Source organism: Dermochelys coriacea, chromosome 1 (genome assembly GCF_009764565.3).
Source record: "Dermochelys coriacea isolate rDerCor1 chromosome 1, rDerCor1.pri.v4, whole genome shotgun sequence".
Taxonomy (NCBI): domain Eukaryota; kingdom Metazoa; phylum Chordata; order Testudines; family Dermochelyidae; genus Dermochelys; species Dermochelys coriacea.
In genome coordinates, this window is record NC_050068.2 from 95,885,870 (window position 1) to 95,912,651 (window position 26,782).

The 26,782-nt window shown below is 41.2% G+C and overlaps 1 protein-coding gene across 2 annotated transcripts in view; it reads left to right on the top strand.

The window, feature by feature from the left end:
* Nucleotides 1-13,616, top strand: part of GPR180 (G protein-coupled receptor 180) — a 31,748-nt gene extending 18,132 nt beyond the window's left edge. For both annotated transcript variants that reach the window (XM_038395943.2, XM_043504659.1), the window contains 5 exons: nt 576-625; nt 6,271-6,428; nt 8,727-8,918; nt 9,258-9,335; nt 11,384-13,616. In XM_038395943.2, the coding sequence (XP_038251871.1) occupies nt 576-625; nt 6,271-6,428; nt 8,727-8,918; nt 9,258-9,335; nt 11,384-11,542 (637 nt within the window). In that variant the 3' untranslated portion in view covers nt 11,543-13,616. The remainder of the gene's footprint in view (nt 1-575; nt 626-6,270; nt 6,429-8,726; nt 8,919-9,257; nt 9,336-11,383) is intronic.
* The last annotated feature ends 13,166 nt before the right edge of the window (nt 13,617-26,782 follow it).

Genomic DNA, 26,782 nt, shown 5'->3' on the forward strand with positions numbered 1-26,782 from the left:
AGTGCTCTGGGGGGCAGGGCTGCGTGCTCCGGTGGATCCGCTATGAGCGGCATGTTAAGGGTGCCGGGCCGGGGCCGAGGGGTTGGATAAGGGGCAGAGGGTCTCGGGGGGAGGGGGTTGGATGGTTGGAGGTTCTGGGGGTGGGGCGGTCAGGAGGTGGGGAACAGGGGCATTGGATAGGGAGTGGGAGTCCCGGGGGACCTGTCAGGGGGCGGGGGTGTGGATAGGGGTTGGGCAGTCAGGGGACAAGGAGCAGGGGAGCTTAGATAGAGGGTGAGGTCTTGGGAGGGGTGGTTAGGGGCAGGGGGTCTCTGGAGGGGGTAGTCAGGACAAGGAGTGGGGGGGGTTGGATGGGTCAGGGGTTCTGAGAGGTCGGTCGGGGGCAGGAAGTGACTATTAATAACAGAAACACTCGAGGCCAAAGCAAATTCAATATAACGCGGTAAGATTTTTTGGCTCCTGAGGACCACGTTATATTGGGATAGAGGTGTAGTTACTTAGCTGTATCTCTAAGAAGGAAGAGAAATTTAATACTGACTAATTTAGACCATTTATTATCTCCTGTTTTTTATTAGTTATGCTAAAGATGGAATAGGGGCACCTTTTATGGGAAGTCTGGCAGAATGTGAGTATGCTTAAGCAAACTTACTTTTTTCAACATGTTTATGCAGAGTAATGTAGAGAAATCGGTTGAAGCATATTAACCAATGCTAACATTTAGAGTCAGATTCTGATCTCGGGTATATATCACTACTTTATTTTAAATATATGAAACGCAGCTATTTCTTTAAAATAGTGGCTTTTTTCTGGGTATTTTTAAGAGTTATGTAATTAAGGTGTGATTTAAGAATGCCCTAAAACCTAACCTTACAAACATTTAAGCATATACCTTTTACTCAGCAAATATTCCCATTTAAGTCTAGGGGACTATCATATGAGTAAGGTTATCCACACGCTGAAGCATTTTGCTGGATCAAATTGTTAGTGTGTTTTCTTGAGTACTAATGTGTTTTAAAAATTTATATCCATTTTATGGAAGCTCCACTTCTATATATAGAATTGTTTTTAATGGAAAATGCTGCATTTTATGGCACAAGCATTTTAAGATTAGAGCTGTGCCAAAAAAATTACCCCAAGACTCAGTATTAACACAAAGCAGCTTTCTTGATTTCATCCAGCTTTGCTGAATGTCTAACTGGAACCAAAACACCCTAGAGCATCCTGTCCCAACATGCACTAGTTATGTATAATCTTGGCTGGCTTCTTCACAGGCTGCCGCTGCTTTGGTTGTTCTGAAGTTCTGGTTAGAAATATAGAGGGGTTCTTTCCAAGATAATACATTTGCCTTTCTACTTGACCTGAAACTTTCCAAGAAACTAGCACTCAGGTGTAACATGCAGTGTAAGAACCTAAATAGCAAAGTATCTCCTCACAAGTTGTCACAAATCCTGGCCTGCTGTTCTGGACTTCGAGTTTGGCTGCCAGAGGTCTGTGGATGTTCTTTGGAATCTTTTTGGGAGCTTTAGTGCAGCCCATGGTCCAGCGCTCACTTTACTCAATGACTATTAAGTCACTTGTTTGCACGATCTTGTATCTTAAAATAGAGGGCTTGACAAAATTTGTCAGACTCCTACTGGATGGAGGAATAAACCTACCTAACCACAGGTAGATACAACAGATGAGAGGAACTCCACCAGTGAGGCTCAGTGGCAAAAGCTAGATGAGAAGCCCTGACCTCCCGTCTAGAACCTATTTGTTTAATATAAATCCCAGCACCTTTCCTCTTCTAGAGTGCAGTCTCTGGACCTTACTGAGGGGCTCCGTAGCAGCTAGTAAGTGTCGGACATTTTTAAGCCAGTGGGACTACTTGTATTGCTGACTGATCACCTGTGGGAGTAAGGATCATAATCTGTCCTTTAGGAAGGAAATCATACAAACTGTATTAATAAGTGAATATGTTTGCTGAAAACTGAATAAAGGATTTGAAGTTGTGTGTTGAAATGATGCAAATATAATTTTAGGCTCATGTCACCTTCATAGAATATTAACACTTACTAGTACACACCTGATAAAGTAGATCCCATAGTTTTGTTGCCAGGGGTCTGTAATCCAGATTATTTTATCTGGCTATAAACGTGTTCAAGCTGAAGGTTTAGAACTTGTACAGGTTTTATACTGGATCCCACTTTCTGACCCCTTCAGTGAGCAGAAATCTGGCAGCTGTTGATCGGGTTGTCATTAAGTTATGGAAATTCCTGTAGATAAAGCTCCATTTCGTTAGACAGCAGGGATTCAATTTCTATGCAAAATAAAGGAGTCTTTGATTATTGCACTACTTTGGTAAGTGTGATTGTTTTACAAATCAATGTGCATGAAAGTTTGTTTTTTTAGCTTTAAGGGTGACAGATATTTTCTTCTCTGCCACTATGACATGGCATATAATTTTGTACATTGTCTCTCATTAGCCAACAGAAACAATATCCATAATACTTGCAGTTGGAATTAACAGCCTCTTGGTGGCAGCTGGCCCCACAGTAACTTACTTTAATTCTTCGTTTTGGACAGTTGAACTAGTGAATCCGCACTGACTGTACATCAGCCATGTGATTAAACCCTTTCTTTGTCCTCCAGAGGTGAGGTTAGATGGAATATATGAACCTACTCAGAACTTCTTTGCTGAGGCTACTGCTGTGCACTTTCTTGTATATGTTGGGTTGCTGTGTACTATGGGTTTAGATTCTTTTCTTGGGGTAGTATTCACATTGCAGCCCCCACCAGATCTTCATATCCTCTTAATTCAAGGGGGTAGTTTCTTCTTTTTGTCCCATTATCTTTGCTTTAAGAATAGTTTAATTTAAAAGGTGTTTTGGCTCTGAGAGTTTTCCTCCCTACTCCTTTCTTTTTATTATAATAGTTTCCAAAGGAAGCAGGAGGGCAGAATGAAAGGACAGAAATATGGAAGATTTCTTAATGCCACACCACAGCTCTGAGGGATGGATAATGCCACGTGTAGGTTGCAGAAGTGCAACAATCTCTTCTAGCTGCTACTGCTCTCAACGCAAATTTTTTTTTTTTTTATGTAAAGGGTGAAATCCTGGTTATATTGAAATCAGTGGCAAAACTCACATTGACTTCAGTGGGGCCAGGATTTCACTCCAGATATCTGGTTCTGACACTATCACAATATCTTTCTACAACATCTCTTACAACCTAAGGGCCTGCTTCTACAACAGTTTAAGCATGTAACTTCACTCACATGAATAGTTCCATTGACTTCAAGCACTGAGAAGTCAGCAGATCCTTTTAAGTTTAGGCAGCTTCTGAATGTGAGACTCAAACAGTGATTTTTCTGGATATTAGACAGTCTGATGAGAGAAACGGATGATGAAGAAAGCAGGTAAATTTCATACCAGCTGAGCCTGTGCATGGCTCTACACTGAACTGTGTAGTAACTGGTGGGATAGGCGTTTTAAAAATCTCGTCAAACAGTAAGATAACCTTATTGGTCTCAACCAAATTATACAAGTTATCAAAGGGGACAAAAATAATATGATTTTATCCAAGAATCCACGTACTGCATTATGCAAAAAGGAAACATTAAGACACATTAAGCTACCAGTAGAGTTTATTCAGCTCTCAATCTGGTATTCCACACACACAAATGCCACAGAACATTTCACGGTCTCTACCTCTGAGCTGTGATTAAAAGAGAATCTGTTTGTCCATAGCTTGTTAGTAGGGAAGAGGCTATCTTTAAGAAGGATAGAGTAGTCACTTTTCTTATTCATCTAGATTTTTCAGGCTGTTTTGTTTTCAGTCATCTCCCTGTTTTTGATTTTTCTCTGCCATGGCAGAGGAATGCCATATCTACAGCCAAATACTGATGGGATAATAAAGTTGATAATGCCACTCTACAAAATACAGGTCAGAGCTTGTTCCTGAAGCAGTTGATCCAGTACTGTAGACTTGATTGCAAATAACCAAAATAATTCATGCTGCCTCCTCATCTACAAGCCTGGGAACCCAATATTATTTTGCTCAGATAAATGTGGTTTTATGATTTTAAAGATAGAACTTAGTACATCTTTATTGAAATGGCTTGAAAATAATTTTTAAATAAGCAAAATGAGGACTCCAAATACTGGAATCGTTAAGGGACAATAAACTACCTTTAATGCTATATAAATCTCGGGCAGTATCTTGCGTCTTAATTATTTAACATCCATGTTTTGCTATTATTACCAAACATCAAGGAAGTACTCTCACTGACCACCATTTAACATAAATATAATCCCTTGAGTGGGTGTATAGCCCATAACATTTTGAAGACAATTTTTGTGTGTAAAAAATACTTTAAATTTGTCTGTGATTCAGAAATAATGGCATTATTTCTGTGTCAATATTTCTGTTCAAAGTTTGTTTTTCTCGGAATCTTCCATAACAATTTTACTCAGTTTATTAAAACTAGAGAGCTGATTGATCTAGCAAAGCTATACCAGCACTATCAGAAACTCAATCCAAGAGCTGCAAGTCAAGCAATGTTCTTTCTGGATGGTTCATTTGGTGCTGGTGGTAATAAATGTATGACTGGAGTATAGTTAGTAATCCATTTTCCTCTCCCCTAGCAGTAACCTTGGAAGGCTAATAGGAGTTAAAGGATGTAATAAAAAAATTTTTAAAAAATTCCCTTCTCTGGAGTGCGCAGATGTGACAGCACACAGGGATCAGAGTTGCTGATTAAGAAGGTGCTTGTACACATAGCCGTCAGGTGGGGCCAATCAGTGGCAAAAAAAATGGACAAGCTCCCACAGTGCAGTTAGGGGAAAAAAAGTTTATTTAAATTCCAAAGTTAAACCAGTTAAGCAAGGACTAACACTCCAAATGAAGAAAGAGAAGGAGTACTTGTAGCACCTTAGAGACTAACAAATTTATTTGAGCATAAGCTCTCGTGAGTTACAGTTCACTTCATCGGATGCATCCGATGAAGTGAGCTGTAGCTCACGAAAGCTTATGCTCAAATAAATTTGTTAGTCTCTAAGGTGCCACAAGTACTCCTTTTCTTTTTGCGAATACAGACTAACACGGCTGCTACTCTGACTCCAAATGAAGTGTTTGTCAGGGTTAGTCACAAGCTAAGCTAGGAAATCCCAGTCAGTCTTTGGTTATTCTGTAGACAACTCAGAAACAAAAACTCCTCAAGTTTTTCCTCAGGTTTTCTCTTACCTCACTGAGGCCTGGACGCATCCTTTCCCACTCACCAGCTGGTCAAGCCACTTACAAAATGAGCCATTTCACCAGCCAGTAGAAGACCTCGGATCTTTCAAATCCAGTTTCCTCTGACTCTGGAAAGAGTGTCTTCTGTTCCGTAGAGACACCCCTTCTGAAAACGTGACTGCTCTGCCTTTGTAATCTTCTTGATTATGTATTATAGGTGGAGCCCCTCCCCGGGGTTTGACTGTGGCAGTAGGTGCCACAGGATAGGGGTCTTTTCATTTGCTGTCTCCAGGGCCAATCACTCACCCGTTTCTGCCCTAGCCCAATATGGGGTTTGTAAACTTCATCACGGTGCCATGGGACATAGTAATTTTTCCAATCATGCCTGCATTTTAAATATGAATGGTCAGAGTTTGTCCTCACTTCCACCAGTGAATTGGAATCAGTATTTAGAGAGTAGAATTTGTCCTAAATGTGTTTTTCTGTTCAGGTTGATGTATTGTTCCTTAAGAAAGATACAGCTTAATTTAAAGAAATTACACTGCAGGAATCTGATCTTGGAAACAAAAGTCCTGCTGGGTAAATAAGGGAACCCATTCTAATATATTTTGTATTTGCAGGGTAAAGACATATTTAGTAATCGATATATAGACTTCAGTTTTAGTTTCCTGACCTTACAAACAGATTCATGAAGGTGGATACTTGAGCCCATGCTTAGTCTCTTGTCTTCAGTGGGATTCTGCATGTATATAATCATCTGCCTGTATGGAGCTAATTGCAGGATTAGGACCTTAGTAAGGGAATGTTGATAATGATGTAATTCACAATTGATTAAATAAAATTTTACATAGAGAATTATCCACAGCATGAAAATCCATATAGTCAGTCTCAAAGTCTATAGTGTTTAATAAAGAGTGAAAATTATATTGAGAAGTAATAAATTTTACAGTAACTGATTTACCATACAGTTGCCACATTACTCTGTTTTTTCTGCTAGAGAAAAGAATTGCCATTATGTTGTTGTGACTACATTTAACTTTCTTTCATTCCCGCTAGTGTGTGATATAGTCTGTCAGATACAAATGCTGTACCTGTTGCTGAGTTTGTGTATGGGTTGGATGATAGGCAGAATGAAGAAATCTCAAAGCAGACCCCTTCAGTGGGATTCCACTCCAGCGTCCACTGGCATTGCTGTAGTAGTTGTTGTAACCCAGGTTTGTATTTGTGTTGACTTTTCTTGCTGTACTGTACACAAACTGTAGTACTGTTACCTGAGCAGCTGCTCCTAATAACTTTGGCAGAAGTGTATTGATAAGTATGACAGAACTGGGAACATCCCATTTCAATATTTTATGACTTTGGTGAACGAACATCAGGACCTTCAATCTTTTTTTAGACGCTTGAGCAGATTAAAATAACAAAAAAGCAAAAGAGTACGTAACCGGTGATAACACATCCACTATCGTTTACTGCAGGGATCAGCAACCTTTGCTGGGAAATCCGTTGATGGGGCAGGATGGTTTGTTTACCTGCAGCATATGCCGGTTCGGCCGATCGCAGCTCCCATTGCCTGCGGTTCACCGTTCCCAGGGCCGGTGCAACAACTCGACGGTCGCCTAGGGCGCCAAGTGGTTGGGGGCAGCGGTGGAGCTGGGGCAGGGGGATGCGGGGAGGGCTGCCTGCAGCAAGTGGGGGGGCGCATAGGAGAACCATTCCCTGCCCCAGCTCACCTCTGCTCCGCCTCCTCCCCTGAGCACCGCCCTGCTCTGCTTCTTTCCCTCCCAGGCTTGCGCGCCAAACAGCTGATTGGCGCCGCAAGCCTGGGAGGCAGGAGAAGCAGCTGCATGCTCGGTGAGGAGGCGGAGCAGAGGTGAGCTGGGGCGGGGAGCAGCGGCACACAGCTTCCCGGGCTGAGGGGAGGGAGGGGGCGGCGGGAGCTGCCGCCGGGGGGGGGCACCCCGGGCCGAGGGGCGGGAGGGGGCGGCGGGAGTTGCCGCCGGGGGGGGGCACCCCGGGCCGAGGGGAGGGAGGGGGCGGCGGGAGCTGCCGCCGGGGGGGGGCACCCCGGGCCGAGGGGAGGGAGGGGGCGGCGGGGAGCTTCCGCCGGGGGGGCGCTCCCCGGGCCGAGGGGAGGGAGGGGGCGGCGGGGAGCTTCCGCCGGGGGGGCGCTCCCCGGGCCGAGGGGAGGGAGGGGGCGGCGGGGAGCTGCCGCAGGGCGGGGGGGGTGCGGTGCAAGGTGCAAGTTTTGCCTAGGGTGCGAAACCTCTTGCACGGGCCCTGACCGTTCCAGGCCAGTGGGGACTGCAAGAAGCAGCGTGGGCCAAGGGATGTGCTGGCCGCCGCTTCCCACAGCCCTCATTGGCCTGGAACGACGAACTGTGGCCAGTGGGAGCTGCGATCGACCAAACCTGCGGACGCTGCAGGTAACCAAACCATCCTGGCCTGCCAGCGGATTTCCCTGGCAGGTCACGTGCCAAAGGTTGCCGATCCCTGGTTTGCTGCTTAGCGTCCTCAATTCAGGATCCTGAGATTAGGGTATCTAGTGGTCTTTCAGATCCAACTAGGAGAATTCTTGAGCTGTTTGGATGCAGAATTGGTCCTGCAAATATAAAAATGGTCTAGGACCTACACAGAAATGAGGTGAATTAATGTAATTAAATAAAGTCAATTTAGAGTAGCAAAAAAATCATTAACATTATAGTAAATCTTATCTTATTGGGGTGCCTAAAAAAGTAATTAAAGAGAGAAGTGGAGAGCAGAGAGAAACTAGAGATAGTAATGAAGGAAAGTAATGTTGCCAGCATATGGCTGTTGGTATTGGAAAGAAGCCAAAAGTGGACTGGCACAAGATTTTTGGTCATCTTTGTGACCAGTACTGAGCCAAACAGAAATTAAATGGAGCGTTGGAACTCTCTTAATAGTAGTTGGTGGTGTTCTCTGCTAAGTACGAGCCTGAACCAAAGTCCACAGAAATCAATTGGGAGTCTTCCCATTCGTTTCAATGGACTGTGGATCAGGCCCTAAGTCACAGAAGAAGGTGCTGGAGAGAGCATACTAATTCAGGTAGGAGGGAGTGACAGTTTTTGAGAGCTAGTGCCTATGAGCCTAATTCTGATCCAATTGAAGTCAATTGGCAAACTCTAACTTAGGTGGAAGCAGAATTGTGGTTCTCCATCAGGTTCCTCTCAAACGAGAAAATGGAATTTAGCTTTGCAGCTCTAGGTCACTACATTATTTGATGTTTTAAATGAATGAAATTTTCAAAAAATGAGGGAAGTCAAGAATCGGACTCCTTCCCTGCTAACAGATGTATCCGTTGTACTTAATGTGTTAATTAGTGGTGCCAAAGGAACAGTTGCTTTTGGTAGCATGGCAGTTTCAGGCAAGAAGAGAGAACCACGGCTCTTGTGCTGATAGCTGGCACCATGGTCCTATCATAAATAGTTATGTGAAGAAATGTAACAAGTAAGTACAGTATTTACTCTAAAAGTACTTTTGTTATTGTTTTGCAGAGTATTTTACTAATTTGGGAGCAGTTTGAAGATACTAATCATTACAGTTACCATTCACACCACAGTTTAGCAAGTGGACTTCTTATTGGTCTAAGAGTTTGTCTATCTCTGTCATTGGCCTGTGGACTCTACCAGATCATCAGAGTGGAGAGAAGTACACTCAAAAGGGAGTTCTATATCACCTTTTCCAAAGTAGGGCTCACATCTGGAAAATTAATCCCTTTCTTTTTAAATATTCTTATGGTATGCTATTGACTGCACTATGTTTTACCTCCATGGGAGAATTAATGATTAAGGATTTGATTTGATGAAATAAATTGTATTCTTTCCGTATACACTGAGTAGTTAAATATGATATGATAAGCATAAAGTGTGACCTAAAGCATAAAGTGTAGTTTTCATTCTGTTGCTTGACTGCAGAATAATGGAAAGATGGAAAAACATGTAAATGTAATTCCCCTAATTGTCATATCCATCTTCTGTACTAACACATCAGAGTAAATGATATAAAATGCCATTATTCTCTTTCAGGGCTGCATTTTGTGGTTTTTGTGCCACCCGGGTCTTGCAACCATTTCTGTGCTATTTAGAGACTATCAAAGAGAGAAGGTATGTATGGACAAGATAAAAACAATGTGGGATCTGATTAGAAATTCTGCATAAACTGCAGAGGAGCTGTTCCTTCTGTTGAGCTTTCTTTTATTAGAAAGCTCATGTTCCAAGGCCTCTAACCTTTACATTCCCAAAGTAACCTATGGAGTTTTGCCAACTTCGTTTTAAAAAATCTCTGGGGAGGCTTTTAGGCTAATTCTTTTTTAAAAAAAAAAAAAATCTAAGTGGCTAAGGAGATCAAGAAAACTACAGCTGAACTGTATTCTTTGGCTAAAAAGATGTTCTCCAAATGTGTAATTCAGTTTGTAAACTCTTAATAATGAAAAACAGAGATGGATTTATTTGGCTTTCTTGTTGCTTTAATATGCTGGGAGCTAGGGTATGGAGCCTGTCACACTCAGGTAAAGTACACCATCGTTCTCAGGTGGGTGAGTACATCATTCCAGAGCAGAGTTCTCTCATTCCTTATGGTTAATGTAGCGTATATATGAGAGTGCAAATATTTTCTGAGACTGGATCATTTATGTATATAGAAAATATGCTACTAAAAATATAGAAGAAATGTAGCTTATAATTTACTTTTAGGGCTTTGATTCCTATAGCTGCATTAGTCAGGGCATTAGTTTTCTTTTGCTGGCTGAAAACCTTGATGCTGGGTGGTTTTCAGCTCTCTTGAGGTAGGATTCAGTGCAGTGCTTTGTGATATGTAGAGATCTGGTAGGACACTAGGAAGATTTCTGCTCTTGGGTACTGGAGAAGTTTGATCACTGTGCTTGGGCAACTACAGTTCTGAAACTATGAAGATTTAACATTGTTTGCCTTTTAATTAAAAATATAGAAAAATATGTGCTCAGTGAATGTCACATTCAGTTGAGAGAAACAAGTATTTAAAAAAGATTTATACAGAACTTCCTCAAAGTGCCTACATGCGCAAGTAAACTCTCACATCACCTTTGCGAGCTGGGTAACTATTAACATACAAGTCGTCTACAGATGGAGAAACTGAGATTAAAAGGCCTTGCCTACAGTAGAAAATTAGACCACTAAATCACCACCATTGCAGCTCCACAGACGGAGGCTGTACTGCAGACAGGGCTCATTTTACAGCTGTGTTGTCTGAGGGCTAAATTCACAGGGGGAACTTAGGCATGGCAATGCTCAGTGTTGGTCTGTAGTTATTCACACACTCCCTCTTTAGCCCAATGACTCTGTAAGTATTTGACACAAAGTGGAACAGCTTCAGCTGAAGAGATTGAGCGCTACATCCCAGAAAACCCTCCTGTAACCAAGTGGTTAGGGCATTCATTTGGGAGGTGGCAGAGCTAGGTTCAAGTCCCTGCTCTGAATCAGGCAGAGGGGGGATTTGAACCCAGGCCTCCCACGTCTTGGGTGAGTTCTCTAAACAGTGGACTACAGAGTATAAGGGTGTGTGGCCCTAGCAATAGTGGCATCTCCTCCAGCCATCATTGCATGTTAGGCATGCTAAGAGCATATTTATCAGACTTGGCCCTGCTGCAGAGTTGGTCCTGCCTCCTGAGAATTCCACCAAGGTTTCTATGTGAGACAGGCTCCAAGTAGTTCAGTGGTGTCAGGACTTAAGTGGCTTTGTGCATGGCCACTGGCAGAATTTTAGGTGCCTCATGGACTTTATCAGTGGAAATGTAGGTACCTGTGGTATTAGGCAGCAACTGAGCAGTGGTTTTGTGAATGCCAGTGGTGCCTAAATGTCAGATTTAGGCACTCAAGTCCCTCTTGTGAATCTAGCCCTTAGTCGTGGTGAACTACAAGACTGAGCTTCCAAGAGCTGACACGGGCAGAAAGGTTATGTGACTTGTCCAAGGCTACCCAGTAAGCTAGTGTAGATCCAGGATTACTAGTCAAGAGTGCCTATATCCCAGACCCATGCTCAAACCCTTTGTAACTGCTGCAGTAGCAAAAGGTGTGCCGTAAGCTTCATTGTGCTTATAAAAATAAAGTCAACTGATTTATTTGATTCTTTTTTCAAAGCATTCACTTTCTTTCCCCCACTCCTTTTTTGTCTTTAGGTTATTATCATAGGTGTTATCCTCTGCCAGTCCATCTGCATGTTTATCCTCTACAGACTTTTTCTATCTCATAGTCTATATTGGGAAGTGTCTTCTCTGTCATCAGTGACATTGCCACTGACTGTGGCATCTGGACATAAAAGTCGACATTACTTCTGAGATACATTTTAGGAAAGAATACAGTGCAATAATGACCCAAATACAGCTATTTTCATCAGGTCAGTGTGCTACATCAGTGTCCCTGGAAAAACTGAATCATAAAATCAGAGCACATCACTGATCCTGGATCTGAACAAGTCCCCAAATTAGGTACATTGATTGATTTTTTTTTTTTTTTTTTTTAAAAACTGGTGGCATGAAAATATATTTTAAAATCTGAATGTTTGAATAGAGATTTGTTTTTGTGGCACATGCGGTGCTGTGTTGTATGACAACAAAGGAGGACAAACCTAACCTTTCCACAGTGTTTTCACCCTAATAACTCCATGACTTTGTATCAATGTTAAGTTTGAAGGCCTAGAAGAATCCAGTCCTTTAAATGGCTCTGAGTTCAAACAAGTGTGAAATAAGCCAGTTATGAAATCGGTGTAATACACTGAATAAAAGTTTGTTTTTTCTTTTTATTCTGTAAAAAAAAAATGCATTTTGTGCTTTAAATGTAAAGGACTTGAAAAACAAAATTGCTCCAGAAACCAATGTAAAATGTTTACAACTAACTGTGCAGTAAGCTTTCTTTCATTATTTGTGCAAAAGGAAAGGCACTTTTTTTCCCCACCAGTGTTGGTGTTAGTTCAGATTTTAATTTGAGCAGCAATGGGGTTTTATCCATAACACTTTTGAGAGAAATGTTACTAAAAACATAACATAGGTGTGATGGGCAAAATGCTATTTGAGGCTTTAAAGATGTGGCAGCACTCGTAATAAAAACAGCAGGATTGCTTTTTTTAGGAAAGAATGTGTAATGTGGTACTAGAATTTTAATCCTGATATAATTCATTTCTCTTACATTGAGGATTCAATCATAATTAAGCCATATACACAGATTAAATTAACAGAAGCATTTCAAATAAATGGTGGTTTCAGTCATCAACTACTCATGTATTCCTGCCCAAGGATACTTAATCAGGATTAAATTTTCTATGAATAATTGAAAAACAAAATACTCACTGGATTTGTTATAATCCATGTTGGCACTGGGTTCTAAGTAGTTGCCATCTTCCATCCATTGTAATAAAGCCATACATCTTTGTGATGCCCTAGCATTCAGAATGCCAGTGTAAATATGTACTTTATTGAAGTGCCTATTTATTGAGTGTGATTTAAATCATTTTGACAATTTTTTTCCTGTATCATGTGGACATTCCTATTAAGTCATTGTTTGAAATCTTCTTGTTTGTACTTAATTTGGTATTTGTCAAATTGTCTAGACCTATTATTGTCACATTTTGGTTCTTCACGGCATTTATTTTATTTACTAGTAAGTGTATTTAATTTTTTAAAAAGAAAATTCATATTTGTAATAGATTATTGTTTAAATATATAGATTTTGTTTGTTTGCTTCAGTTGTACACTTGTTTGAAACTAACAGTGTTTCCCTTTTAGTTTAAAGATAGATGAAATATTTGCCTTTGACTAAGGCAAAATGGCAACATGACAAATTCGCTTATTTAAATCATCTTCTTGCTAGTTCTTCTCTGTAATTCAGGTCAAGAATGGCAGGTTGAGGCTGGAAAGGGTGAGTTGTTATAATTTCACATGATCTGCAAAATTACAAGATTAATTATCACATTCATCTGATAATCACATCAAAATGGTGTTGGTTATGTCTGTTTTCCACTTCCAAAGGAGAAAGCATTCTGTTTTGGTGTAAGTCTCAAATAATGGAGTAGGAATAATTCTGGGTCTCCTCATGTGCAAGACAAATGTGTATTTCACACATTCAAAATATATACTGATTTTGGAATAGAGACAGGAGTTATTATATATTGTGATCTGACATGATAAAGGTTTTAATTTATGCAGAAAAGTTATAACTTTCTTGAGGAACACTCTGTTTTCTTTACCCAGTTCACTCTCTTTTGTTATATAATATAAATCAATCTGTGGCACTTGCCTGTTAATGAAAAGGTAAACAATTCCCTGGCATCACATTATAAACACATTATAAACACAGTGAATACAAAATCCTAATTCAGAATTCATAGTTCATCTGAAAATAAATATGTAGTATGACTTTCAGTCTTTTCAACTTATTGAATACATCTATTGGTCATCAGATAACCTCATTCTGCTAGTTTGCATCATTCCAGTTTATTTGAAAACGTCAGTAGTGTAACCATAGCAGTTTAGTGTCACGAAAGCTTATGCTCAAATAAATGTGTTAGTCTCTAAGGTGCCACAAGTCCTCCTTTTCTTTTTGCGAATACAGACTAACAGGGCTGCTACTCTGAAACCTAAGATCAACATGGAACAGGAAGGCGCATCAGAGAGCAGGTTCCTCCACCCCGATTCTCAGGCTGCAGCTGCTCTGGCCCCCTCACTGTCATAAATTACAGCAGCCTATGAGCTGTCATAATTTACCCTAACGTACCATACACAGGCTGAGACTATTTCACTGATACTCAGTACCCTGGTATAATGGTTGACACAGGAGTCAGCTCATCTAATTTTGTACAAACTGAAAGAGGAATTCTGAAATTCAGCATCTCCCACAACTCTGATGTGTAAGGGCTGCTCCCCTCCTGTCTTCGGTTGGATAAGACAGATCAAAAGCTGTAGCACAACCCATGCTAACTACATCCCCTTATCCAGCGGCAGCCCAAGGGCAGGTCACTTTGTTCCCTTTTCTTTGCTGGCCTTTTATTTTATCTGCTTTTTTTGGGCAGCAGCAAACAGCTTTTCTTCTTCCTCTCCTGGATCAGACATTGAGTGGGGTTTTTTCAGCCATCCAGCACCAGCACCATAGCACCTTCCTTCCAGACTCCTCAGCCCCCTCTCAGACATGGCAGAGCTGTCGCGTGAACAGTGAGCTGATGCCAAACGCTGCTGTATTTGTGAGGCAGCTTTCCAGGCCCTTCAGAAGGTGAATTGTGCCCTGCTTTTTCTCAGTCAGCCCCCCTTTTTGCTGCTAGGGCACAGGGCTCTGAGTCAGACAGGCATGCTGTGTTCCCTCCCCGCTACGTTTGCCCTGAGAAGCCATGGCTCCAACAGAGAAAAGCCTGATCTGGAGATGCAGAGCAGGAAGAGACTCCAAGCACAAGGAGGACTTCATCCTGCCAGCCCCAGCGGTGAGTCTTGGGGCACAACAGGTCTGGAAAGCAAAATCCCTTGAGGAGCTCCAGGTTCCCCTGTCCAAGTCCTAAAACAGGTCTTAAATTCTCTGGGGATTGAAGCGGGGCTCATACTCAGAAGCCATTCTCCCAGGTTGAAACCCCATCCCCCAGGCAGGGGGACCATGAAGAGGAGGACACTGAGGGTACAGTCTACACTGCACACGCCTTATGATTCCACAATACATGTACTACCGGTATAAATACTGTGGATTGTGAAGCGATGGTTAGGCGAGTAAAGACACACCTGAACCCTGTGAGTATGTACCCTTCCCAGCTTTCTACATGACTAAGCAATGCTTCCCCTGTCTACATTGCTATTTTTAGCAGGGTATCCTCCCACTGCTGGAGTCTTACCCTGTTGCCTGCTCCTGCCAGAGCCTTTCACTGGCACATGTAGCTACATATCATAGCATGGATGCAGCCTGCTTTTTACTGTAGTATGTAGCTGCACACACCATATGTACCAATGATGCGCAGTGTCTACATAGCCTGAGGGAGACTTATCCAGAGGGGTCAAGGAGTTCATAAAGCAAGCTGCTACAAAAGACCGTGCCTTGGTCACAGCCACATGGCAACACCTGCAAAGCATGCCAAAAAGGCTAAAAATTTCAAAAAGGAATAGAAAGGTATTTAAAAACCTGAGAGGTATTTGTCCTCTGATTCAGACACCTTTATCCTCTGTGGAGGAAGGGGACCTCTCAAATTCAGGCTCTGAGCAGCATGTGTAAAAAATGCAACAGAAGTCCCTCCCACCCCCTGAAATATGCAAAAAGGTTACAACCACAATCCAGATCCAATGTGAGCAGGTGCTAGAGGACAAACGTAAAGGTAAATACTTATCTTCTAAATCCTTGCTTGAAACAGTAATCGCACTGCTCCCATCCTTTGAGGATGTGATCAGAGAGGAATGGGGAACACCTGATAAGGGTAAATGCATAAGCAGGTATGCACTTTTATATTACAGGGATGAAGAGCCAAAAAAAAAAACCCAACCCATTACAGATATATCAAAGGTCAATGCTGAAATAGCTTCTCTAGCAAGATGTGGTAATTCTGTCTGAAGGTGATGTCTTTCCCCAGGATCCTGCTAATAGAAAGGTGATAGCCACCCTCAGAAGGGACTTTAAGACTTTGTCAGTCTCCTTTAGAGCATCTACAAGGGCTTTAGAAGGGTCACAATGTCCTGCCTGGATGAACTTAAAGCCGTGAAGGACAGACCATCCCAAGTTCTGATCTACACTTAAGAAAAGTTTCTTAGCAACAGCCTCTTTGGCAAAATCCTCAATGGATGCAATGAACTTTTCAGCCACATCTGGCTTTGCCTCTGGAAGATAGAGGCTCACTCAAGCAAATTCTGTGCACATGTAAATTCACAGGCTTTCTCCTCTCTGGTGGAAAAACTAGACAAAATAATGTCAGAAAGTGCTGCCAAACCTAAACCGTCCCTTCTTCCCTTTCCCTCCCAACTCAACACTCTCTAAGGTGGGACTATAAACCTAGCAACAGACAACAGTGCTCCTTTCGTCTATCCTCCTCGCAAAGCTATCAGACAAAAGACAACAAGTATATCGGGGAAAATCCTGGAATTGAGGATTGGGTGGAAAATCCAGAGAGGAATCTACCACCTCTAAGAGCATTCTATGGCAACAAACAAATGTACCTCTGCCCAGACCTGAATCTAGAAGGCAGAATTTCCCCCTTTCTCAGAAGAATGGTCTCAACTGAACCCAAAGAAGTGGTTGAAAGAGGTAGTGAGTCATGGACACTCCGTGAAGCTCCTCATCCCAACCCTTCTTCATCCAATCCCCCATCTCAAGAGATGCCATCAAATGTGAGCTGGTGTTGTACAGAATCTCACATCTCCTGGAGATAGGAGCAATAGGAAAGATTCTTAGAACTCCATTTTCTTCATTGTCCAGAAGCACACTGGTGGGTCAGAGCAGTCCTGGAGTTCAAGCAGCTCAGCAAATGATAAAAACATGGTAGCCCTAGCTTCACCAGGAGTATCCTTGCCTCAAGTGGACTTCCATGGATCTGAAAGATGTATAACTTTACATTCCTATGTGACTGTACTACCACAGATTGCTGAGATTTGCATATGGCACAGCCCATTGCCTGTATCGAATGCTTCCATTCAGCATCTTGTTGACCCCTAGGGCTTTACAAAGATGCTCGTGGTGATACTAGCTAGCCTCGGGCTCTTTGGGGTGCTCACCAGTAACCTTCCATCCCTAGATGACATCTTGATCAGTGCTCCGACAAAGCAGCAAACACACAGTGCCACAATCCAGATGCTGGATCTGCTTCAAGCACATGTATTTGTGATAAACACAAGAAGAGCTCCTTGACTCCCTCCACAAAGATGGTTCACCTGGGAATGGAAACAGACACTTCTGTGACAAAGATCTACCCTGGACAGATTCCACAATATCCAGAACCTGATATCCATTTTGGAAAAGTCTGCAAGGCTGACCAGAGCTCAGCATTACAGCTCCTTAGCCTCCTGATTTCATATGCAGGAATCGCCTCCAGGGGCAAGGTCCCATATCATGGGCGAGGTACCTCCAGTCCTTTCTCCTGAAAGTATGGAACCATTTATCGGAATGTATTCAACACCAGATACTGTTCTGAATCTCAACTCTCTCAGATGGTGGACAATTCCTCAGAACATCTGCAAGGGTATTCTATGTAAGTTGACCTGTTTGCTAATCTCAAGAGGACAAAGTGGCCAAAGTACTTCATCAGGAAAGCAGACCCCAAATCCCTAGAGACAGATGCTCTTTTGACAGACGGACACAAGGCCTGCTACATGCATTCCCACCCTTTCCACTCCTAGGAAAGGTGATCCAGAAGGTAGGGCAAGAAGAAACAAAGGAGATAGTGTTAATTCAGCACTGGCTAGGGAGAAGAGAGTTCTCCAATGTGATAGAACTGAAATCAGAACCACCATTGCCACTACCAGTGAGATCTGGCCATCATTTACTAAGAACGTAACAAAAGCACATAACAAAAATCCCAAGGATTCCTAGTTATCCTGGACTTTCTTCAAGAAGGCGTACACAAAGGATTTCAGTGCAGCACCATAGTATGCCAGGTGTCAACTGTAACTAGTGTCCTATTTATAGGATCCTCTGGTTCCTTGACAGAGAACCATCAGGTATCCAGGTTGCTCAGAGCAGTCAGATTGGTCTTAATGCAGGTTTAGCCAATCTTTCCGAAGTGATACCTCCTGCAGGTTAAAAGCCCTAACCACACACCCTTTTGAACCGCTGACATCAATATCTTCATTCTATCTATCCATCAACACTGTTCTCTTGTTGCCATCATGTCTTCTAGACAAGTTTCTGAACTTGGCAGCTGTATCTATGCAGGATCCCCACTGGGTGTTTCATGATGACAAGATCATGCTAAGAATTCTAGCATTGTTCTTGCCTAAGGCAAATTCATCTTTCCAGGTCTCACAGAAAATTGTTCTCCCTTCATTCATCCCCAAGCCACAGCAACCGGCAGAAAACTGTGGCTCACGTTAGAGATTCAAAGAGCACTGAATCAACAAGAACACTGGGCTGCTTGTTTGTTTTTCTTTCATCTGAAGTGCAAAGGTCTCAGGATATCCAGGCATTCACTAGCATAGATTGATCAAGCTATGCACAGTAGTGTCATAGAAGATGTCAGGTGCTCCTATTCCAGACAGCATCAAGGCATACTCCACAAGATCTATGATGACTCTGTGGGTGAATAGAGCTTGTGCTTCCACTTCAGTGATCTGCAGGGCAGCAGTGTGGTCCTTTGGTTAATACCTTTATTAGGAAAGGTGGACTTTCAGTTCTCCGCAGAGGCCTCCTTTGGCAGGCAGGACTCCAGTAATAGCATTGCTGTTTTAGGGAATTAACTCGGGAGAGCGATGTCTTCCCTATCTCATCTTGCTTTTCTTATCCCTCCCCCACTTCTGTTCACTGCTTGCTACTTCCCAGACATATCAGAATTGTGGGAGATGCTGGGCTGCAGAATGGAAAATTTCTTACCGGATAGTTTCCTTTCTGCTAACATCATCTCCCACAATTCTATCCTCCCTGTCTTCCTAGGTTGGCTTCCTAGCCCTGGGACAGTGGTTAATTTTGATAGTTATGCTAGTAGGCCATAGCCCTACTACATAATTGATTGATTGGCATTTAAATTGTTGTTACTAATCATATTATGAGTTTTTACACAGCTTTGGAATGAATCATCTGGCATCAGACTGGAGAAGGGGATGTGGTTAGCACCGGCTCTGCTACAGCTTTGAACTACCTCTGAAAACTGCAGACAGGAGGGGGATAGCTCATACGTAGCAGAACTGTGGGAGACGCTGATATCAAAAAGGTACATTTCTTACCTGATAAAATCCTTTTTCAGCTGGGTATCTACGGCCAGACTGTAGTCTCTTTGTGCTACTGCAGCCGTGTAAAGCAACCGAAAGAAATGGATGCAAGGTCCACATGCATGTTACACTGCCAGCCAACAGTAGGCTGGAGGTGAATGATACCATCTTACTTGTTAGTTTTCATGCAGTGACTTATTGAATATAGACTTCTGTGTTATCTACAGGTTGCCGTTACATACTCTCCTAAATTACTGTAGGTGAACAGCAATGTTCATGAAAGGTGCCAGATAGCGACAAGGCTGCAAACTAAAGTTCCCTGGATTCTGAAGGAACCCACTTCTAGGTGTGATAGGGCATTTCATAGCCATGCCCAATTCTTGCCTTCTCCACTGGCATATCTGCCAGGTGTTCCAATTATGATTTTTTCTGTTCATTAGGAATTAGACTGAGGTCACCAATTCACTTCACAAAGGCCCCCAACAGCCTTCACGTGGAAATAATTTTCCATTTCTGCCAACTTGGGCTGGATTTGAACCATTGGTCTAGAGGGGAACAATTCTGTAGCCCATTACCGAACCCCTAAGCCATTCATTTCTGTACCATACAAAAATATGTTTATTGTACTTTTAAAAGTGTTCAGCAATGGGGTGCTATACTGACAATTACATACAATTTTGTATATTAATAGACTGGGGAAAAAATCAAAATTGCATCTAATAGACGGTACATTCTCCTTTCCACCTACACAAATCAAATTTTTAGAGCCACTTCTAATGAGTACTCTTTCCGGTTTCTGTGCCAATGGAAGGCCATTCACCTCTTTGTTTGTTGTTTGGATCTTAGTTCTGCACACTAAGATAGGTCAGGGAGCATTTTTATTTGATTTGATCCTGTTTAGTATCATCTGCAAAATTAGCTGCATAACATAGTACAGTTAATAAACTGCTCAAGATAGTTAAGACCAAAGCAGACTGTGAGGAGCTTCAAAAAGATCTCACAAAACTAAGTGATTGGGCAACAAAATGGCAAATGAAATTTAATGTGGATAAATGTAAAATAATGCACATTGGAAAAAATAACCCCAACTATACATACAATATGAGGGGGGGCTAATTTAGCTACAACTAATCAGGAGAAAGATTTTGGAGTCGTCATGGATAGTTCTCTGAAGATGTCCACGCGATGTGCAGCGGCAGTCAAAAAAGCAAATGGGATGTTAGGAATCATTAAAAAAGGGATAGAGAATAAGACAGAGAATATCTTATTGCCCTTATATAAATCCAGGGTACGCCCACATCTTGAATACTGCATACAGATATGGTCCCCTCGTCTCAAAAAGATATACTGATATTAGAAAAGGTTCAGAGAAGGGCAACTAAAAGGATTAGGGGTTTGGAATGGGTCCCCTTATGAGGAGAGATTAAAGAGGCTAGGACTTTTTAGTTTAGAAAAGAGGAGACTAAGGGGGGATATGATAGAGGTGTATAAAATCATGAGTGGTGTGGAGAAAGTGAATAAGGAAAAGTTATTTACTTGTTTCCATAATATAAGAACTAGAGGCCACCAAATGAAATTAATGGGCAACAGGTATAAAACAAATAAAAGGAAGTTCTTCACTCAGTGCACAGTCAACCTGTGGAACTCCTTGCCTGAGGAGGTTGTGAAGGCTAGGACTATAGCAGGATTTAAAAGAGAACTGGATTAATTCATGGAGGTTAAGTCCATTAATGGCTATTAGCCAGGATGTGTAAGGAATGGTGTCCCTAGCCTCTGTTTGTCAAAGGGTGGAGATGGATGGCAGGAGAGAGATCAGTAGATCATTACCTGTTAGGTTCACTCCCCCTGGGGCACCTGGCATTGGCCACTGTCAGCAGACAGGATGCTGAGCTGGATAGACCTTTGGTTTGACCCAGTATGGCCATTCTTATGTTCTTATATTAATTGATATTATTTAGGCATTATAGTAAATAACATAGAGTGGGATGCTCAAAACTGACAACATGCAGTAGATCTTTAACTCTTTTTTTTTTTTTTAACGTGGGTGACTGTGTGTTCAGCATGCATGGTACAATGTACAAAAGACAAATGAGTCCTAATACACTTTCAATTTTTTTAAAAAAGGTCTGTTCTGCAAATTTAAAATGTTAAATGAAAAAGTAGATGTAATTTTTATTTATTTATGCATAGACCACCCGCTAATGCCAATACAATTAGGTATGGCATTCTAAATATACAAGTTAAATATTATGGCAAAAAAAGTAATTTCAAAATGAAACCATCTTTACTGGATCTCTGTGTCCTATCTTCCAGGAGCCCGTTACAAACACAATCGTCTTCAGAGTTCAGGGCACCATTTCTTTTCATCTCTCTCAGAACTTGTTCCCACAAGCACTGTCAGCATCCACAATCAGGCTCTTACTTTCTATCTATTATGAGCTTTCCCTCATTCTTTTTTTTTTCTCTCGCCCAGCTTCTTGTTTGTTTTGCCTACCAACCAAGTCTTCAGACTCCTCACCACTCCGACCTGTGTTCTCACCTGCCATCAGCATTATCCTGGCCTTCACCAGGTGCTTTTCCAGCTCCTCAGGTGCTCTGCTGCTATTTCTTATTCACAGTATTTCTATTGCATGTAAAATCCTGTGGCTGCTCTGCCATCCCCTTGTGTAGTCATTTATGTCTCTGCAAAGTGGTTTGGCAATGCTACCATTCTGAGTGGTTAGCATTTCATACCCATTTTGTATTCACCCAGCACAAGTGTCAATGACTGTGCAGGGGCCAAGCAGTACAGAATCAAACTGTATATATCTTAACTTTTTTACATTTTTATAGGCCACCTTAGATGTTCCCAGTGACAGGAGAAAAGCTACTTTGCTATTTCCATGGGGCCAAATTGTGTACACAGTTTGCCTTGGCAAGCCCATATATGGAACAAGGTGGTTTGCCAGCTCCAGAGGAAAAGAGACAGCCCATCTATATGGAGAATCTGCAGAGGGAAGTGTGTGTGTGTGTGTGTGTGTACACACAGAGAAAGAGAGATTTTTAAACCATTGCCCCATGAATTGGAATAGTTTTAATCAGTGAGCTCTCTTAAGGCCATTTTTACACACATCAGCCACATCAAACAAAATGGTGAATGGCTTCATCAACTTACAAATTTGAATAGTATTTTCTCCCTTTGGGTAAAGCACTCTGAAGAGTTTGTTTAGGTTGGCTAATGAATATTTTATTCTGCAGTAAAACAGCTCACTGGAAAAGCTGTGAGTAAACATACAGTTTCATGAAAGCATCCACCATTTTGTTTGAGGTGTTAACTAGATCTGCGTGGCAATAGCAGTAAATTAGTTTTTCAAACAATTGTTGACCATGTTACCCTCTTTAAGACTATGGAATTATTCATTTCAATCCAAGGATTTAAAATGTAAGAGTTAAGGGCAGATCAGTATGTACATAAAACCTCTATCAACCATGAAAATTTCCTTCAAGCTAAAACTTGCTATTCAAAGTTTAGAGTATACAAGAGCAAACAGCTTTAAAATGTTTTTCCAGCTTATATGAGTACCTTTAAATTGTGTTTAAAAAGAAAAAATAATTTGGAAGTGTACCAATTTAATTTGCATTTTGGCTCTTGTGTAGCACAAAATAGATTAGATTAAAAACCAAAATTTGGCAAGTGATTAGTCAATTACTTGATTTTACTGCTTTTGGTATTCTGAAAATTAAAAATGAACAGATAGGTTCTACTTTGAAAAATGGCCGATGCACGTGTGCTATATTCAGTAACCTCCATGGAAGGCTTTCTACAGTACATGTGACACATACACTAACGTCCTGCACAAAGCTCAAATATGTATTTATGTGATAGACTGCAGTAGCTAACAAAGACCCAGTGGGGGGGTCAATGATCTACTTTTAATACATACTTTAATGCAGTTTTATCTGAATGTAATACAGATGGACTGAATCTAATTTCTAAAATGTAGGAAATTCAATCATAGGGCCCTGTTGTCCCTAAATAGAGTATTTCCATAGAGACGGTAGGAAACTGCAAGTCTGAACTAATAGACTTTAGGCTGGAATGTCTTTGTTTGGGAAGGTGGATTTGTCCCACCAAGGAGTTAGGAAGGAGTTAGGCTCCCAAACACACACATTTCCCCAATATACCAAAATGATAGGCACTTAGAAATAGCTGAGATCGCATTCCTCCGTAAGCCAGGGCCATCCATGTTGCACTCTTGTGCCTCTTCACAGCCATCAAGGCTCGAATGCCTCCCTGTTGATTGCTACTTCTAACCCCCGAAGAAAAGAGTGTGTTGGATAGATGTTCGAAATGACTAAATGTCTGTGTTTGGAATTAGTAAAAACCAAGTAACTTCTTGACCAGACTTCCCCATAGAAGAATGTTCTTTAGGATTAACACTTGAGACTGTGGAGTTTCAGCAGAATAATGATTACGCTTCAGATAATGCTGAGATGGAATGAAATTCACCCTTTTGCATCATGTAAATCCTACTTAAGCCCTCAAAATAGAGTTTAAGGACTTAGATGGTGCATAAGCTTTGTGCTAGAATTCTGCATGGGATGAATTTCACTCTGGGTATTTATTACAGGTAACTATATTATCGCATATCTGATGGATAGCACAGAAATGTTTCTGTGAAAGAAATGTGGTACAAGGAAACATAAAGGCCAGTATGATCCACATTATGCAGAAAGATCATTCTCTTCAGAAGTGCCTGTCTTAATCCTCTTTTTCTTTGCACCCTTGGAAACAAAAAGCACAATCCCAGGTTCCAAGTCTCCCCATTCTCGTGACTTCCTCTAGAAAGTTATCAGGGAGTGGGGGAAGGTGCTTTTCTCTCACGGGGATCTGACTTCACTGTGTTCCCAGTTCTTTCCTATCTGCGCAACAAGGGATGAGCCAGGGACCTGATCCCTGACCCCCTGTGTCAGAGTTTGTTACATTGCTACTAGATGAATGACCTGGTCAATGAATCTGTCTGGAATCTATGTTCATGTTTCTGGGACAATGTTTTTCATCCAACGGCAGAGTAGATGCTAAATACAGACAGATGATCATAGTTTTACATAAATGAGGGAATTTTCAATTAATATTGGAGGTAACCTGTTTGAGATGCAAGGGATTTTCTGTCACTAAGCTTGTCTTGTATATTGAACATTTGTTTCAATATCTCATATCCAAGCACTGTTCTGAGCTCAAATTATCAGTCCAAACAATACTTAGTTAATAATACAATACATATTTTCAATTCACATGTTGTATTGTGAAAAAGTTCAGAATAATGGAAAGTATGGGATCAAACTTATGAATTTCAGATGTGAAGGTGAATCCATTCATCAGTTCCATGGACACCAAATCCACCAGGGAATGCTGCAATTCTACATGTCATCTGAGTCCTAGATTTTGCATCTGGATCTTTAATTTTGCTTGAAGCCAGTGATTTGGGGGGAGGGATAGCTCAGTGGTTTGAGCATTGGCCTGCTAAACCCAGGGTTGTGAGTTCAATCCTTGAGGGGGCCATTTGGGATCTGGGGCAAAAATTGGGGATTGGTCCTGCTTTGAGCAGGGGGTTGGACTAGATGACCTCCTGAGGTCCCTTCCAAACCTGATATTCTATGATTAAAAACATATAGGCAGACATTTTCCCATTGGCTATGGATCTGAGAAAACTTCAGTGCTTGCATTATTTCATGAAATGTCAGTTGTAATTTAAATTCCAAAATTGGATCTAAATCCTCAAGGAAAAACATATGAAGGGTGAGTAATTCTGGTCCTCTTTGGCTAAGGCACAATCCACAAACAGGAACACAGACAACAAGGAAGGCCACCAGTCTCATTTCCTATATGTATCAAATCCACGTCAATTGAAGCTGGCACAGCAAGAGCAGTATATGGACTTATACTTGCACCAAAGAGAAAATGGTCAATGCAGTGCACTTTTTAGGGTACGTGCTATATAAAAGAACCCACTATTGGAAGAGTACTGCAATATCTAATCATAACTTGTGTTCAAGATAAGGAGATTCCTCCTCAGCTTGATGGACAATGTGCTACAAAAGTATTATCCATATGATTTTGGGACGGACGTGTGTGGGGGGGAGGGGGAACTGTGAGGACCTGGGGAACTTCAATTGGAGTCACATATTCTGGAGTTCTCATGCTGTCAGTACTAAAGTATCATTGGAATTTTAAATATTATAGATGACAGTTTCCTTCCTCAGAAAGCGTTGCAATCAACACGGGAGAATTATTTATTAGACTTTGTCATACCAGATAAAGAAGAACTGATCATAGAAGTAAAAATTAATGGTAGCTTAGGTACAAGAGATCATGACTTGATCACATTTATAATAATAAGCAGAATAAAGTTGAGAGAAGTAATATATGTACTTGGTGCCTTAATAGGGCCAATTTCACAAAGCTGGAAATAATTATGAGCCAAATGAGCTGGGAGGAAGAATTTAATCAGAAAAAATGTGAATTATAATTGGGAATCATTTAACACCACATTACTAGATGCCGAAAAAGCCACAACTGAGGAAATACGTCTTGATGATTAAAAAAACTGACCTGGTTTAGAGAGGACGTGAAGGCACCTATACAAAATAAAAAAATATTTAACAAATGGAAGAAAGAGGAATTTGATAGTAATATATATAAATCAGTAGTTAGGAATTGTAGAAAATTGATAAGGGAGCAAAGGGACACAAGGAGAAATCTGTGGCTAGCAGAGGACTTCAGTACTTCAGCCAGAGGTTATGGGTCTACTACAGGATTGGGTGAGAGAGGTTCTGTGGCCTGAAAATGTGCAGGAGGCTAGACTAGATGATCATGATGGTCCCTTCTGGCCTTAAAGTCTGTAAGTTAAGGACAATAAATAGGAATTTAAAAAATATATATTAGGAACAAAAAAGAGTCCTGACAATGCTATTGGTCCATTACTAGATGGAACTGGTAGAATTATCAATGATAATGCAGAAAAGGTAGAAATGTTCAAAAATATTCCTGTTCAGTATTTGGGGAAAAAGCAGATGATATAGTCTCATCATATGCTGATGATAACTCTTTCCATTCCGCTAACTTCTCTGGAGGATGTTAAACAGAAGCTACTGTAGACACTTTTAAATCAGATAATTTGCACCCACAAGTTTTAAAAGAGCTGGCTGAGGAGCTCACTGGATCATTAATGTTGATTTTCAATAAATCTTGGAACATTGGGAAAGTTCCACAAAATTGGAAGAAAGCTAATGTGCCAGTTTTTAAAAATGGTAAATGGGATGATCCAGGTAATTATAGGACTGTCAGCCAGACATCGATCCCAGGCTAGTTGATGGAACAACTGATACAGTACTTGATTAATAAAGAATTAAAAGTGGTAATGCAATTCATGAAATCAGCATGATTTTATGGAAAACAGATCCTGTGGAACTAACTTGATGTCTTTTTTTTTTTTAATGAGATTACAAGAGTGGTTAATAAAGGTAACAGTGTTGATGTAATATACTTAGATTTCTGTAAGGTGTTTGACTTCGTACCACATGACATTTGGATTAAAAAACTAGAATGATATAAAATTAACCTGGCACACATTACATGGATCAGAAAACTGGCTAACTGATGGTCTCAAAATGTAACAATAAATAGAGAATTTTCATCAAGTGGGTATGTTTTCAGCGAGATCCTGC